Source organism: Eptatretus burgeri, chromosome 3 (genome assembly GCF_056783735.1).
Source record: "Eptatretus burgeri isolate ZD-2024b chromosome 3, Ebu_testis_v1, whole genome shotgun sequence".
Classification (NCBI taxonomy): Eukaryota; Metazoa; Chordata; class Myxini; order Myxiniformes; family Myxinidae; genus Eptatretus; species Eptatretus burgeri.
In genome coordinates, this window is record NC_140963.1 from 104,307,974 (window position 1) to 104,325,488 (window position 17,515).

The 17,515-nt window shown below is 40.4% G+C and overlaps 1 protein-coding gene across 4 annotated transcripts in view; it reads left to right on the forward strand.

The window, feature by feature from the left end:
* The window catches only part of KCNH6 (potassium voltage-gated channel subfamily H member 6), a 556,858-nt gene that overhangs the window by 531,129 nt on the left and 8,214 nt on the right, over positions 1-17,515 (forward strand). For 3 of the 4 annotated variants that reach the window (XM_085874776.1, XM_085874773.1, XM_085874774.1), the window contains exons 17-18: positions 6,135-6,270; positions 7,534-7,744. The exons of the other annotated variant lie outside the window; for it this stretch is intronic. In XM_085874776.1, coding sequence (XP_085730902.1) covers positions 6,135-6,270; positions 7,534-7,744 — 347 coding nt within the window. The remainder of the gene's footprint in view (positions 1-6,134; positions 6,271-7,533; positions 7,745-17,515) is intronic. 4 annotated transcript variants of the gene reach the window in all.

A 17,515-nucleotide genomic window follows, 5' to 3' on the forward strand; every position in this document is an offset into this window, starting at 1 on the left:
CCTGGGAACTATTTTATGAAAGTTTAAAGTAAATATGAGGGGGTCAACTGGGAACATTTTCTTAAATTTGGTGATTTCAGATGGAATGACTCCATAGCAAATAGCAGTCATTAGAATTAGTGCACCAAAACCATTCAAGTCACGTGATAACTCAAAGGGAATTTCACTTCGACTTTCACCATACTCGAACACCAACACTACAACATTTCATACATCATCAAGACTCCTTTATAATAATTACCACACCACTGAACCACAATCCAAGTTTGCCTACATTCACCATTGCTGCCTCAACCACAACCACCACCACCACGAACCACCACACCATCGACTCACCACTATTCTGCGGCTACAAATGCCTTCACCACAGTCATCACCGCTGACCACCACTCCCTTTTGGGACTGATAGGGAATGGGAGAATGCAGCGTGCCATTGCTGACGCTCAGGTCTGGACATGCAGACATCTCACTTGGAGCCCAAGTGTATGCTCGACTCCATTTGGTGTCGGGTCAGAAGCCCTGATGCTCCACTCGATTATGGCATCTATTGTATGTCCGGTGCACATTCATGCCTGGAGAGCGCAACCAAATACTCAGCGCCATGTTCGTCACGGAGCTCTACCGCGTGGGAGAGCTCAGAGCGAATAGGGCTATTTTCGCTGCCTCACCCTCACATGGGTGGGGCCAGCACCGTGGTAATCCTCCACGCACCATGGGGGTGCTGGAAAACACCTATCACTCTGCCTGGTCTGATACCAAACTCCTCCCCCACCAAGGGATTATAAAAGCACCGTGTGTTCCACACAAGCACATTCTGGAGGCATTCGTGAAGGTTCTTGGTCAGTTCATGGTTTGTGGTTCAATGGATGGAGCTTGGTGGAGGGGTGGAACGGAGCGGAATGGAGTGTATGGGTGAACGAAGGAACCAGGTGCCAGGCCGAGCGCAGCTATTAGAGCATTAGCAGTTTCACATACAGACTTCCTTACACTTCATTGAGCCTATATTCTCACATGCTCTTTTCTTTTCTTTCCGTCTCATCTGCTGTGGACACGTTCAAAAAAGGAGCATCTGTGATTACCCTGGGCCCACTGAATCCACATCTGTCACAGTTTCCTCTCTGCACATGACTTGCCTGTCATTTACACATCACCGCACCCTCATTTTGCACCTCCTCCGATCACGCACCTTAGACACTGTCGGTTTTCCTCCTCCTTCCATCTCCTCAGCGACTGGGTTTGTGTGGGTCCGTCAACCTCACCTGTTAATTGAGAGGTTGCAAATACCTTGTACTTTTTCTTATCTTCTTTACTATTCTAATTTTCCTCAGGAGTGTTTCTGATGGCACCTGTCGTGTTAGCATACACGACAGGAAGCTTGTGGAAGTATTAGATTGATTTAGCACTGCACTGTGTCTTTCTTTTGTTTATAACTGTGTTTTATTTTGCCGCACCTCACCAATCCTTGCTTTCCCTGCTGTATGTATCTTCTTGTATTTAAACCTCCTGATTGCTTGTACAAATACTTTTCCTCACCCTTTCTTGTAATAAATTGCTTGCATTGCAAATGTACCCAGTTTGTGGTGTCTTTTCCTCCATCAGTCCAGTATATTTCACACGTAGTGTTAGCCGGGAAGTTGTGCCCCACTGATTGGCTCAACACATTAGCTAGTGCCTACTTAGCAGCTCCACTCAGCTAGACCTCATCAAGCAAGACAAGAAAAGAATGCATCGAGCGCATGAGCACCCCTTCATACCATCGTCCAAAGGTAAGATAACATGCAAAGTAGTGATAACCATGCCAGGATTGGTGGTACCAATCGGCGTTCTTGGTTGATAAGCAACCCACCGAGCCAAGGAGTTTCTGCGGTTGGTGGCCTCAGGATTAGGTGTTCGGGAGGAACTCGAGCGCTTCCCTTGTGGAGAACCTCAAACCCTGGGCCGTAATAATATTTTTGCTTTAAAAATGGTTTTCTCTGCAACTGCTTGTCTAATCGATGTTAAACTTTAAACATAGGAGGGACACCCCATGGAGAATAACTAACCCTGATGTCAGAGATCACATGGTATGGCAGCCATATTGGATTAAAATAAAATAAATTGCACATCATTTTCTACGAAACCGCTCAACGAAAAAAGTTGAAACTTGGCAGCTGTCGTCAACTCTCCATGGGGTATATTGGGTGATAACGATTATGTCATCAGAGAAGTGGTATTGCAGACATAATTGGTTGAATTGAAATTCTTATCTGAAACATCATTTACATGATATATTACCTGATGTGAGCGAATAATTAAATTTATGACGCCAAGAAAATATGTGACATAATAGGATGTATGTATGATACGGTTATATGGGCCATAATAGCAGTGGGCCATAGTAGTAGCGTGTTCAGTTAGCGATGGTATTTTTATTCAGAATGAACACGCGAAGTGAGACTATGCACTCCACGAATACCATTCTAGTTTTATAAGCTGTCATTTTATAAGTTAAATGAATTCTTTCCAGTTTGAGGATATTTCCACATGTTGGTCGAATCTGCAGCTGTCATTTCCACCTCATTAAAGCTATGTTTCCGAACGTGATTTGTCGTGTTTTTCTGTTATATCTTTGTCCCTGTGTTGTTGTTATAGCCTGTCCAGTATTCCATGTTAAATCATACCTTGATTGTGCTGTATTTGTTGAATTCATTTTCGTGTTGTTTGAGGCCTGCTTTAACATATCCTCGGATAGCAACTGTGAAAATTATTTCCCTTTTGCCTCTGTATTCCTCATTTTGCTTCTTTATTTCCAAGTGTTTTACTTCTACCTCCACAAGGTTATCCTATTTCCCCTTCTCGCTTCAAAAAAATCAAAACAAACAAAGAAAAACTTAATTTTTACACTCCACAGCAATCCTCATTCTACTTGAATTTCCCTCTGCCTGTACTTCCTGTTCTCCATTCTTTTCCCCCCTCTTTTCTCAATATCTCCAAATGGAATCTTCATTGAATGTAAATGTTTCTTACTTTTTTCCTTTAAAAAGCATTTAAAATCATTTTAAATGCTTCACTTCCATTATTTTTCTGTTTGGAGTGTTCCACATGTTCTTCTTCCTTACCAAGATCTATTTCTCTTCTTTTTAACAAAGATTATTTTCCAAAAACTGTCTGTCAGCTCAGTGCTTAGTCCACCAATCGTCCTTCCGCACATTCAGCACCACCTTTCTCTGTGCCTTCAACAAAACATGTTACCTCCCTTCCCATGATCTTTATCTTCATTTGTCCAATTTGGGAATCTGGAATCAGCATCACTCCACTTCATGTCCCCTCTTTCCACTTCAACCCCCACCCCACCCCTCAAAACCTCCCTCTTGCCCCACCCCCACAAAGCCTGCACCTTCCAAACGCCTCCTCCCCCCTATCCCGAACAGTGTGGACCTCAAATATCTGACGTATATGCTCCAACCTGACAGATCTCTCAATCTAAGCTGCTGCCGAAAAACCGGACATCATCTGTTTAACAGAATCCTTCCTCCCACGGAACATCCCCTGACTCCTAAGTGTCTCTCCCAACTTTTGTCTTCTTCGATTTGATAGGCCTGAACCCCAACTCGGTGGCAGAGTTGCACTTTACATCAATAACTCAATTTCTCACTGCTCTTAGACTGATCCTACACCCCCCCCCCCCGATCCCCAGGAGTACCTCAGGTTGTGACTTCCCATCCAGTCCTACGTCTTGTATGTCTGTGTATTGTACCGTCTGCTAAACAGTGACGCATCCATATACATCACTCTCAGATAAAATGGACCAACTTTTAACCACTCACCCTAACTCTGTCTTCCTCGTATGTAGCGATTTCAATTGTCAACTTGCAATTTGGCTGGGTGTTGGTACCTCTCTCACCAATCATAACACTTCAGCAAAGGACTTCTGTTACTCCATGGGACTGACTCAATCTGTGAACTTTCCAACCCGGATTTCTCCCAACGGCAAATTCTCCCTTCTGGACTTGGTCATGACAAACTTCCCTGCAAAGATATTATATATATATATATATATATATATATATATATATATATATATATATATATATATATATATATATATATATATATATATATATATATATGTATAGATCTATATCAAGCTTTCAATACAGTCTGGCATCCCTCCTTGCTCCCCAAATTATCTGCCTATGGCATCAAAGGCCAACTCCTCTCTTAGGTTACTGATTTCCTCTACTCTCATCACCAAGGTGTGGCTCTCAACTGAATCCTTTCATCTCTTCCCCCTGTCAAGTTTGGTGTGCCACAACACAGGGTTCTGGGTCCAGTCGTATTCATAATCTTCATTAACGATCTCTTTTTCTGGAAGATCGTCTTATCTATTTGCGGATGACTCCACCCTCTGCCATTACATCCCGCTTCCTTCAGACAGATATGCAGCGGCCTCTTCCCTCTCTTCACACCTTGACAAAATCACAATCTCGTCAAACACTTCGAATATGTCTTTCAATCCAGGCAAATCTCACACTCTCACTCCGTCTCTCCAAAACAACTATCCATGGAAAACCCTCCCATCTACTTTCTCAACAACCCTCTCGAAGAAATTCAGTCACTCATACTCCTGGGTCTCACTATCAGCCATGATCTTTCTTTGGCAAACCACATTTCAAAGTTGGCCTCCAAAACCAGTCACTGACTCGACATCCTCTGTCATACAAAGTCTTTCTTTGGCACACCTGAACTGTCCACTTACAACGCTTTCATCCATAACTTGATGAAGTACTGCTCTCCTCTCTGGGCTGTCTCCACTGCCTCACACCTTGCTCAGATTGATGACGTGGAAACCAAGGCCTTAAAGATGATTAGACTCTCCTGCTATGGAGCTGAGTCAATGCTCCTATCACCTTCCCATTGCAGACAAGTCAGTGGTCTCTCTGTCTTCTACTGCCTCCTTCCTTGTCTTGCACACTGTGCTCTTTCCATGCTTTGTCCCCACCCCAGGTTTCTGCAAGGTGCACACAGTCCATCATCAACCAAAGTCCAAATTTATTTTTTTAAACTTTTTGGTGAACGCTCAAAATCCAGAATCACTGCTCACCTCCACTCATTTGTTTCTCCTTTTTCCCACCTGTGAAACTAACTTCCACATTCTCTTCAATCTCATCCTTTGCTCCAAGTCTTCTGCAAAAAATTTCAGTTTTTCCTTCCTGAGAGTTTCCTTCTGTATCCATCTTGTCCACCCCATAAGTCCTCCCTTACTCCTCATTCCTTCCCACACATTATTTGTCCAAGTCTCGGACTATTTTGTCCTTCAACCCTACTGTTGGTGTTTTCCCCCTCTCTCTCTACTTTTCCTTTCGTTCTGTTGCATCCTAATATGTTCATTGTACTAGTTCTTCCACGAGCCTTGACCTTGTATACAAAAATTTTTTTAAATCATGACTGCATGATTTTTGTGACTGTGCTGAATCATGACTGTGCTGACCAATCATAATCACACAATGCCATTATTCTTCCAAGAAGCAGGAGCTTTGTGTGCAAATCTGGATGATTTAAAAACCTGTTTCTTTATTTCAACTACATGAAGGCCTATTGCACACGATAATGTACAAAGAGGCAATGTCAGCTGGTACTCGAGTCAGAAACACTCAGCTGCACCTTGTTTCCCATAGCGGTAAACATACACGTATCAACTTTTGGTTGAGAAAATGCTATTTTGTTTAAAATCCCAGAGCCTGTCATTTGTACTAACTTTTCATAGCAATATTTCAAATGCTATCTTGTTAGCATTGTATACAGAAATATGTTCATTAAGCAGGCTCATTATGCCAAGCCTCTGGCAAAACATTCTTATCGGGAAGTGAAACTTCAATATCACTTTTTTGACAGAAGGAACTTGAGAACACTTTGCAATGTGACAGCTGGTTAAGATTCCAAATTTTCTACTTTCTTTTCTTTTCCACTCGTGTGCCAGTCATGCATGAGATAAAAACAAAATGGAAAAAGTAACAGGGCATATGAAGGGAAGATATCTGTTCAGTCATATTAATTCTTGTTACATTTTCCTGTTTTATCCAGAATCTTTTTTAACTTTATAATTCCTAAAATGATACTCCTATGCCATGCCTTGTATCATTCACCCCTCATAGCAAGCTTACCTCGGGAGATGAGATACTGGCGCGAGATGGAGCTACCCAGGCCAGAAGAAAACATTGAGCTGCCAATGCAATGTGGTAGCCTGGCTCTGAAGGAAAGGCTAGACCTGCTTCAACAGCAGCTCAACAGGTCAAATCGCATCTCTCACACTGCCAACACCACCTCCACATCCTCTCATTAATCCTAAATAATAGGCAATACCGTGAGAGGTCGTGGGCACATGATTTGTTCATTTTGTCTGTCTCACCATTTTTATCCCATTTAGTTTCGTCTTTATCCCATGAGAAACAAACGAGAAAAAGCAAATGATTTTGACTTGTATGTGTTCAGGTAAAAGAATAACAATAATAATAGTAATAATAATAATAACAACAACGACATTTATGGTTTATGAAATTCCACATATCGCAACAGCACGTCGAATTTCACGTGAATTACGGAACATCATAAAAGAAAATTAAACAGGAAAAATTAATCATTTTTAAAACAATTATTAAAAAAATACACCAAAATGAATAATTTTGCAACTTGCAATGAAATACAATGAGAAGAGAATTAAAGAACAACAATGAATTAACTGTAAGCAAGGATATCATAAAATGAATCAACAATAAATAAAGTTGAATTAAAAAAAGGGATAAAATAGTAAATGAAGAATAACTGGAGAAAAGAGCGAAAATGAGCTTTAAAAAAAAAGAATAAGGATTAGACTATAAAATTACAATTAAAAAAACAGACATTTTCACATGATAACATTGACAACACCAAATCTAATTTTCATTTAAAAATATAAACTAATTAAGGTAAAGCAATGTTCTTCAAACAGTTTGGTTTACAACAAAATTCGGGGATTTTGGAGCTCCACTTAAGAGAAAAGGAAATTCTGGGATTTTGGAGGTCCACCTTTGGGAAAAAATTGTTTTTATATTTTGAATTAGTTTTTTATTAGGAAATGAGTGAAACTTTTGTCCGATTAAAAAAAAGATGTCATTTATCAAGAATTTGTTTGAATGACTGACTGAAGGGAATCATTCATGGTTTCTGGATTATTGACTCGGTTACCATGGCTCACCCTTTTCTCTTGTCAAAATATTACCAAATCACTATACTCTGATATAGTCAACTTCACCTATTTCTTCGAGCATTTCACTGATACTTCTATCGGAATTACATTACCGTTTCCTATATAATAACTATCAATCATGTGCTGAAGTTATCTGATTAAGTTTCATTTGATGACTTACAGTATTAATGATAAATACAGCACTCACCGAAAGAGTGCATTGTGGTAACGATGCCATCTGAAGCCAAAAGCCAAAACAGATAAATGGTAAGCATGGATCAGCATGTCGCCATACGTTATTGACTTTTGTTTCACTGTACCCGATTCAGGCTTGAGTCGCGTATGGCTACAGACTTTGGCCTCATCATCCAGCTGCTGCAGCGGCGGGCTGTACTCATTCCACCCGCTTACAGTCCAGCCTCACCACTTGGACCCGCCCGCACACTGGAACCCCCGGAAACTTTGGGCATGCCAGGCACGCTCACTTTCTCACCTGATGGCATGGGCTTACCACAGTCAGCTACTACACTGGAACTGCAGGTAAGGCTGTCAGGGCAGAAAAAGTAATTGACTCCATTACAAAAGTCACAGCAATGAGTTCTTGAATTAGTCCATGACAGGGTTTAAAATAGCCTTGTCCAGGATCAAAAGAGCAGAGTTTATAAATAAATATTCATGGTAATGTTGATTTTACTATGAAGTAAACATCTCGTCTTTTTGATCATACAATAGTGTTGACAGCTCAACTAACATCAAGCTCATCGCGGCGGGAGGTTAAAGTCCCGTGCTGTCTTGAGCTGCTCAGTTGAGGAGACGTTCCAAATTAATGGCGGACAATGCGTGGGCGGGTCATGAGGAGAGACACAAAAACCTTACAGCTTTTAAGACCAATGGGTTTATTTCCCAAACCACAACCAAGAAAACCAGGAATGATTGAATCGTGAGGAGACTATGGTTGAACTAATTCTTTCTTGTGACACACCCAAACTGTCCACCAAGTTTCATCCAAATCCGTCCATAACCTTTTGAGATATACAGTAGTGCTATATATCGTTTTTAGCCCTATCTATCAATGGTGAAGAAGCACTGAAAAAATTTCTAGTGTCTGGATCCAGATCTTCACCAAATTCTGATAATTTCGTCCTTGTCAAGCACCCAACCTGTCCACCAAATTTCGTCCGAATCTGTCAACAACTTTTTGAGATATCCCGCTCACAGACAAAAAAAAAAACAAGAAAGATGTCGTACAGAGAATGATACTTGCGAAATCCCTAAATCAAGTTTGACCATAAAAATAATTGGTGGTTTAATTCAGTGACCTGATATGCAAATCCTCTTCAAATTTTAAGTCAATTGAATGAAAATTGAGGATTTTAGAAATTGGACACAAGTTGTTGATCTTTGGTCGATTTCGTTATCTTGTTGGTCTTGACTGACTGAATAAAAATGACCTCAAAATTAATCGGCTTCTTGCTTATGACCAAGTTATGACCATTTCTTGAAGATCGTTTTAAAATTGTGCTCAGCATGGACCTCCTCGTCTTTCATGTTCTCACATTCCTGCAGTAAGCAGGCCTGAGTACAGTGCAGTCCATTCACCATACACTAGCAGGTGGGCAACTTGCATGACTTCTTGCATTTGCAAGACAGGAACTCCAAGACTGTGTCTGGTGCTGATGCAGCTGTCATCCAGTTGATAACAAGTTCTCCATCATCACCCAAGGACCAGCCTTTGTTCTCCAGCGGACTTGGGACTTCTGGGTCTGCCTGCAATGCTCTGTGCCAGATGGCAGCCTGATAGTTGGCCCTCGTTGCATGTAGATGCAGACAGTTTTGGTAGGGGGGCAACTGTCCAGATTCTACGTTTCCATCTTTTACACGGAACAGTTCATATCGCATCTCATTCACATCACAGATTTCTGACTGGCTTACGTAGAGACGACATGTGAATTATTCCAAGACCTTAAGAATTTAATCAGTGAGCTGCCATTCTTTTCCCAGTTTTGCGAATACATCTCTGAAGTGATCATGTGGCATCAACAATTTAAGTGCAGCGAGCATACCGCGACCACTAAAAGCACCACTTAAAGTTTCTTCAAGCCTATCTAGGTTGTCATAGGCAAGTGAGGAGGGAATGCACGGATGGGAAGATGATGGTAGAACTATACCTCGGTCTGCTTCTTTCATCTGCTTTTGAAGGCACAATGCAGTGTCTATTTCTTCCAGCTTGGAGTAGGAAACACCATGGCCAAGGCGATTGAGCATTTTGATGAGCTCAACATTTCCTGTCAGTGACTTAACACCCCATGGTAGCAATATGTGTTTAGCAGGGACGAATTTTCCTCTACTGACAGCATAGATACAATCCTGACCTACCGATTGGACAACTCGTTCCAGCTTCTGCATTCCATCTTGTTCTGTTCCATGAAGTAGCAGCTTCAGAAACATCTTTAAAGATTCTGGCAATTCAGTATAGCCAGATTTCAGTTCAGCAGGGTGTGGAGGCCAAGGCTTTTCTTTCACGTTTTTAATTTGTCCTCTCAAATGGTTCGCAGAAAGTTTGACAATGTTCTCAATATCATCTGAGTGCTTTGCATCCTATAGTTATTCTTCGGCCTTCATCATTTTGACCACTACCTGCTCCAAGGAAAGGCCATCTGGTTATACAAGAAGTTTTCCTTTATCATCAGAGACGAAATTAAGTGACTTCTTGAATTCACATTCTAGCTTCGGGCGAATATGTTTCTTCGTAGAGGGTTTCACATCATTGATGCCAAGTTTGTGCAGGAAGTTCAACAACTTTTCAGTCAGTTCCATCATTCTGACAACTTCAGGTTGAACAAATAATGTCTTGCGCACATGCTTGAACAGAAGAAGGTAGGCTTCCCGCTCTGCTGTCAGATAAGCGTCATCATCTTCAGTGACTTTTGATGTTTTCTCCATTGCTCCACAGGTGTATTTGCGGTAACATGATTTATGGTTATGAGCCTCGGCAGCAACCAACTCTCTGGATGTGATGGCAAGTATTCTCTGATCCAATTTGGCCTGAGCAACACTTCTCACTGTTTCTTCTGACCTGAGTTCTCTGGACTGTAGGAGTGTTTCCCTGGTGTTCGAACCAGCCACATATTTGCTTTCCTTCTCACAGAAGATACATCCAGGGTCTCAGACACGAGATGTCGTTGAAGGAGCACGAGAAGATTTTCTCCTTTTGGTGGAACATTCCGGCTCGGAGTCAGGTTCTTGGAACTTCTGAAGCATTTTCTTGTGTGTAAAATCAGATCTACAGTCTCTGTGGTAGAACAACTTTTCGTCGTATTCATCTTCTTTAAGTTCCAGGATGGGCCCAAAATTCCGTAAGTTGGCTGCATGAGTAATACACCAGCAGATTCATCGTCTCTGGGTTTGGTCAGTTCAGATTCTGAAGTCTGCTTGGAACAAATAATGCAAGCCCTTTCTTTCAATGATTGCATTTTCTGTTTTTTCTTTGGTGAGTCCATCATGTATCATTGTGGAGTGTTACCTCCATACAGTCACAGAGTCACCTGAAAAGATATAAAAACTGGTTAAGTACACTATTGTCATATAAATGTATCCACTCTATTATCATTTTATTCTCTGGATCCTTGAATAATTGCCAATTTTTCTGCTGCTGAAATACATATTAACTATGACTTAAGTAAGGTTATCAAATTTAAGTTCAACAAGGTAGAAAATAACTTAGGAATAAAATGGTCTTACTTGATATTGAAGATCGGTGAAATGAAGACAAGCTGTCGACTGCAAAACAAACTTGACTATGGATGTTAGTATAATAAACTAGAGGTTATTTCACCTTAATAACATCATCAAATATGAAGAAATTCTCAATAAATGTTATCATGTTCATTAGCAGTAAATATTTATGCTATTGATCAATATTGCGCAATTATCGATGTCGCAGAGATTAGGATGCAAAGAGAAATTACAATCACATTTTTATGTTATTGCAATATATTTGATATATTCCTTAAGTATAATCACTTTCAGACACACACACACACACACACACAACACAACTTCATGATGAAAATTTATTTTTATTTGGCCTGTCCAGCCATTAAGCATTAAAACATGGATGACAAAATTGTACATTTTGTGTATTTTGCGCAAAAACATTAATTATGCTATAAAAAAAACTTAAGCTGTGAGTTTGAAATGTCCATCGTGCATTTTTGGGAAGTATATGGGTACACCATCAATAAAAATAAGTTTCGTTTGGTGCCCCCAGATGGTACCGATATCTTGTCTGGCTCACGGACTAATAGTACAGTACATCAGTTTTTTGCCCCATCTATGTTTTTTTTTTTTTTTTTTAATTACTTACAAAATTTAAAAAACTTTCGTATCCAGATCTGCTTTTGAATGTTCACCAAAATCTAATCAATTAATCCTTGTGACACACCCAACCTGTCCAAGTTTCGTCCAAATTCGTCCATAACCTTTTGAGATATCCTGCTCACAGAAAAACAGACCGACACCAGACAGGGTTGAATACATAACCTCCAACCACCTTTGGTGGTGGAGGTAAAAATAGCACAAGTTAATTACCACCAATTAATCATGTGCTGAAGTTATCTGATTAAGTTTCATCACTCTGTCTCTGTCTCCGTCTCCCTCTCCCTCTCCCTCTTCATCTCTGTTTCCATTGCTCAATTTAATAATAATATTTGGCAAAATCCAGTCTTTGTATCCATAATGCATTTTTTTTGGCACTAAATAATGACAAATTTTAGCCAATCTTTGATACGACAAAATGGAACATGTTTAGATTTAATTTTAAAAAGATAGTTGGACCATTAAGTCATAGTTTACAGAAAATCAAACGACAGGACTGGTTAACTGCTGAGGTCTGATTTTACTGAAATATAAAAATGATAAACATATGGAACTATTTAACAAGGTTTAAAAAAAAAAAATTGTATTTTTTTGTATAGTCAAGGCTCGTGGAAAAGCGAGAACACAGAACAGATCAAAACACAACGTAACAAAAGGAACAGCAGGGCGGAGGGAGAAAACAGACAAAGATGGACAAGCAGGGATTGCAGGAAATGATCAGGGGAAGAACGCAAGGGGTGGACAAGATCGCTACATAAGCAAAATTTTGGGATACGTGGAGGGTGGTTTAACGAGTATTAAAAAAAAAATCATGGTTTTAGGTTGGGGGTAATTGGAGATGACAGTGAGTAGCTGTCTTGACCTGGAGGGAAGAGTTAGATTGAAGAGAGTGTGGAAGTTGGTTCCACAGGTGGGGAAAAAAGTACAACAAATAAGTGGAGGTGAGCAGCGATCCTGAGTTTTGGCAATTTCACTGAGAGGTGGTTGCTGATGGACCGCGTGCATCCTGCAGAAACCTGGAGGGGGGGGAGGGAAAGCATGGATAGAGCAGAGGGTGCAAGACCAGAAAGGAGGCAGACGAATACAGAGAAACCACCGACCTGTCGGCAATGGCGAAGTGATACGCTCAATAGACTCAACTATTGCAAGAGATTAAAATTATCTTAAAGTCCTTGATTTCGACAGCATCAAGCTGAACAAGTTGTGAGGCAGGGGTGCCAGCTCAGAGGGAAGAACAGTATTCCATGAAGCTGCGGATGAAGGTCTTGTATGTGGATAGTAGTTCAGGTGAGCCAAGAAAAGACTTTGCATGAAGGAGGATGGCCAGTTTTGGTTTTGGAGTTTTGGAGGACAACTTTGAAATGTGGATTTCCCTAGAGAGATCATGGTTGAGAGTGAGACCCATGAGTTTGAGTGATTAAACTTCTTCAAAAGGGTTGTTCAGAAAGTAGAGGGAGAGAAAGCAAGAGAGAGAGAGAGAGAGAGAGAGCGAGAGAGAGAAAGCGAGAGAGAGAAAGCGAGAGAGAGAAAGCGAGAGAGAGAAAGCGAGAGAGAGAAAGCGAGAGAGAGAAAGCGAGAGAGAGAAAGCGAGAGAGAGAAAGCGAGAGAGAGAAAGCGAGAGAGAGAAAGCGAGAGAGAGAAAGAGAGAGAGAGAAAGCGAGAGAGAGAAAGCGAGAGAGAGAGAGAGAGAGAGAGAGAGAGAGAGAGAGAGAGCGAGAGAGAGAGAGAGAGAGAGAGAGAGAGAGATAGACAGACAGAGAGACAGAGAGAGATAGACAGACAGAGAGACAGAGAGAGAGAGAGAAAGCGAGAGAGAGAGAGAGAGAGAGAGAGAGAGAGAGAGAGAGAGAGAGAGAGAGAGAGAGAGAGAGAGAGAGAGAGAGATAGAGATAGAGATAGAGATAGAGATAGAGATAGAGATAGAGATAGAGATAGAGATAGAGATAAGCCGGTAGGCGATGAGGGATTCGCTAGGATCGAAGCGCTGGATACGATGCTTTTCATTCTGACCGATCCACCGACGAAGATTTATTGCCAAGATGTATTGGTTCACATACATTTGTTCCTCTGCCTGGCAAGATTTTTCCAATTGCGTATTTTGCCAACTGGTACTCCTCATAAAAATGACAGTAAATAGACACCCTATTTTTGAAGGACTACCATTTGAAAAATATTCGGTTTGCTGGTTTGTGCTGTGGAGCCTCGCGTTGCAGACACACACACACACACACACACACACACACACACACACACACACACACACACACACACACACACACACACACACACACACACGGAAAACCCGATAAACTTCTCTCAATGCTCTTGTTTGACCACACCTCCTGAGTCACACAATATTTTTCATGAGCCACGCCCACTTTCCTATGCCACTCCCACTTTAAATAATTGGAGGTGGTGTGTGTATTCTGGAATCGTTTTCGGTAAATAAATAAATAATTGGAGGCGGTGTGTGGATCGTGGAATTGTTTTCAGTAAATAAATAAATAATTGGAGGCGGTGTGTGGGTCGTGGAATCGTTTTGGGTAAATAAATAAATAATTGGAGGTGGTGTGTGGATCGTGGAATCATTTTCGGGAAATAAATAAATAATTGGAGGCGGTGTCTGGATCGTGGAATCGTTTTCGGTAAATAAATAAATAATTGAAGGTGGTGTGTGGATCGTGGAATCGTTTTCGGTAAATAAATAAATAATTGGAGGTGGAGTGTGGGTCGTGGAATCGTTTTCGGTGAATAAATAAATAATTGGAGGTGGTGTGTGGATCGTGGAATCGTTTTCGGAAATAAATAAATAATTGGAGGTGGTGTGTGGGTGCCCAGGTCGAAAAACCAGTTAAAACCAGTACACATTTTCAACTGGTCTCTATTGGTTCTAATTGGTCTTTAACTGGTCTCTATTGGTTTCAACTGGTACCAGTTAAATTCAGTCAGAATTCCAACTTCCCAGTTGAAAAAAACAGTAGCTCATATTTGTACCAGTTAAAGTCTTACTGGTTCCAGTTGATACCAGTTGCAATGTACTGGTCCCAGTTGATACTAGTTGCAATGTACTGGTCTCCCAATTGATACCAGTTACAATGTACTGGTCCCAGTTGATACCAGTTAGTTAAATACAATTGTATTTCAACTGGTAATATATCACTCAATTCCAATTTCCATATTAAAACCAGTAAGAAACCAACTGGCTTTACTGGTACCAGTTGGCTACTGGTTTTCAACTGGTACCAGTTGACCAGTAAGCTACTGGTCTTTACTGGTTTTTTGACCTGGGTGGGGAATCATTTTCGGTAAATAAATACATAATTGGAGGCGGTGTGTGGATCGTGGAATCGTTTTCGGTAAATAAATAAATAAATAATTGGAGGTGGTGTGTGGGTCGTGGAATCGTTTTCGGTAAATAAATACATAATTGGAGGTGGTGTGTGGGTCGTGGAATTGTTTTCGGTCAATAAATAAATAATTGGAGGTGGTGTGTGGGTCGTGGAATCGTTTTCAATAAATAAATAAATAATTGGAGGTGGTGTATGGGTCGTGGAATCGTTTTCGGGAAATAAATAAATAATTGGAGGTGGTGTATGGGTCGTGGAATCGTTTTCGGTAAATAAATACATAATTGAAGGTGGTGTGTGGGTCGTGGAATCGTTTTTGGTAAATAAATACATAATTGAAGGTGGTGTGTGGGTCGTGGAATCGTTTTCGGTAAATAAATAAATAATTGGAGGTGGTGTGTGGGTCGTGGAATCGTTTTCGGTAAATAAATACATAATTGAAGGTGGTGTGTGGGTCGTGGAATTGTTTTCGGTCAATAAATAAATAATTGGAGGTGGTGTGTGGGTCGTGGAATCGTTTTCAATAAATAAATAAATAATTGGAGGTGGTGTATGGGTCGTGGAATCGTTTTCGGGAAATAAATAAATAATTGGAGGTGGTGTATGGGTGGTGGAATCGTTTTCGGTAAATAAATACATAATTGAAGGTGGTGTGTGGGTCGTTGAATCGTTTTCGGGAAATAAATAAATAATTGGAGGCGGTGTGTGGGTGGTGGAATCGTTTTCGGTAAATAAATACGTAATTGAAGGTGGTGTGTGGATCGTGGAATCGTTTTCGGTAAATAAATAAATAATTGGAGGTTGTGTGTGGGTGGGGAATCGTTTTCGGTAAATAAATACGTAATTGAAGGTGGTGTGTGGATCGTGGAATCGTTTTCGGTAAATAAATAAATAATTGGAGGTTGTGTGTGGGTCCTGGAATCGTTTTCGGTAAATAAATACATAATTGAAGGTGGTGTGTGGGTCGTGGAATCGTTTTCGGTAAATAAATAAATAATTGGAGGTGGTGTATGGGTCGTGGAATCGTTTTCAATAAATAAATAAATAATTGGAGGTGGTGTATGGGTCGTGGAATTGTTTTCGGAAATAAATACATAATTGAAGGTGGTGTGTGGATCGTGGAATCGTTTTCGGTAAATAAATAAATAATTGGAGGTTGTGTGTGGGTCCTGGAATCGTTTTCGGTAAATAAATACATAATTGAAGGTGGTGTGTGGGTCGTGGAATCGTTTTCGGTAAATAAATACATAATTGAAGGTGGTGTGTGGGTCGTGGAATCGTTTTCGGTAAATAAATACATAATTGAAGGTGGTGTGTGGATCGTGGAATCGTTTTCAATAAATAAATAAATAAATAATTGGAGGTGGTGTATGGGTCGTGGAATTGTTTTCGGAAATAAATAAATAATTGGAGGCGGTGTGTGGGTCGTGGAATCGTTTTCGGTAAATAAATACATAATTGAAGGTGGTGTGTGGGTCGTGGAATTGTTTTCGGTCAATAAATAAATAATTGGAGGTGGTGTGTGGGTCGTGGAATCGTTTTCAATAAATAAATAAATAATTGAAGGTGGTGTGTGGGTCGTGGAATCGTTTTTGGTAAATAAATACATAATTGAAGGTGGTGTGTGGGTCGTGGAATCGTTTTCGGTAAATAAATAAATAATTGGAGGTGGTGTGTGGGTCGTGGAATCGTTTTCGGTAAATAAATACATAATTGAAGGTGGTGTGTGGGTCGTGGAATTGTTTTCGGTCAATAAATAAATAATTGGAGGTGGTGTGTGGGTCGTGGAATCGTTTTCAATAAATAAATAAATAATTGGAGGTGGTGTATGGGTCGTGGAATCGTTTTCGGGAAATAAATAAATAATTGGAGGTGGTGTATGGGTCGTGGAATCGTTTTCGGTAAATAAATACGTAATTGAAGGTGGTGTGTGGATCGTGGAATCGTTTTCGGTAAATAAATAAATAATTGGAGGTTGTGTGTGGGTCCTGGAATCGTTTTCGGTAAATAAATACATAATTGAAGGTGGTGTGTGGGTCGTGGAATCGTTTTCGGTAAATAAATAAATAATTGGAGGTGGTGTATGGGTCGTGGAATCGTTTTCAATAAATAAATAAATAATTGGAGGTGGTGTATGGGTCGTGGAATCGTTTTCGGAAATAAATACATAATTGAAGGTGGTGTGTGGATCGTGGAATCGTTTTCGGTAAATAAATAAATAATTGGAGGTTGTGTGTGGGTCCTGGAATCGTTTTCGGTAAATAAATACATAATTGAAGGTGGTGTGTGGGTCGTGGAATTGTTTTCGGTAAATAAATAAATAATTGATGGTGGTGTGTGGGTCGTGGAATCGTTTTCGGTAAATAAATACATAATTGAAGGTGGTGTGTGGGTCGTGGAATCGTTTTCGGTAAATAAATACATAATTGAAGGTGGTGTGTGGGTCGTGGAATCGTTTTCGGTAAATAAATACATAATTGAAGGTGGTGTGTGGGTCGTGGAATCGTTTTCGGTAAATAAATACATAATTGAAGGTGGTGTGTGGGTCGTGGAATCGTTTTCAGTAAATAAATACATAATTGAAGGT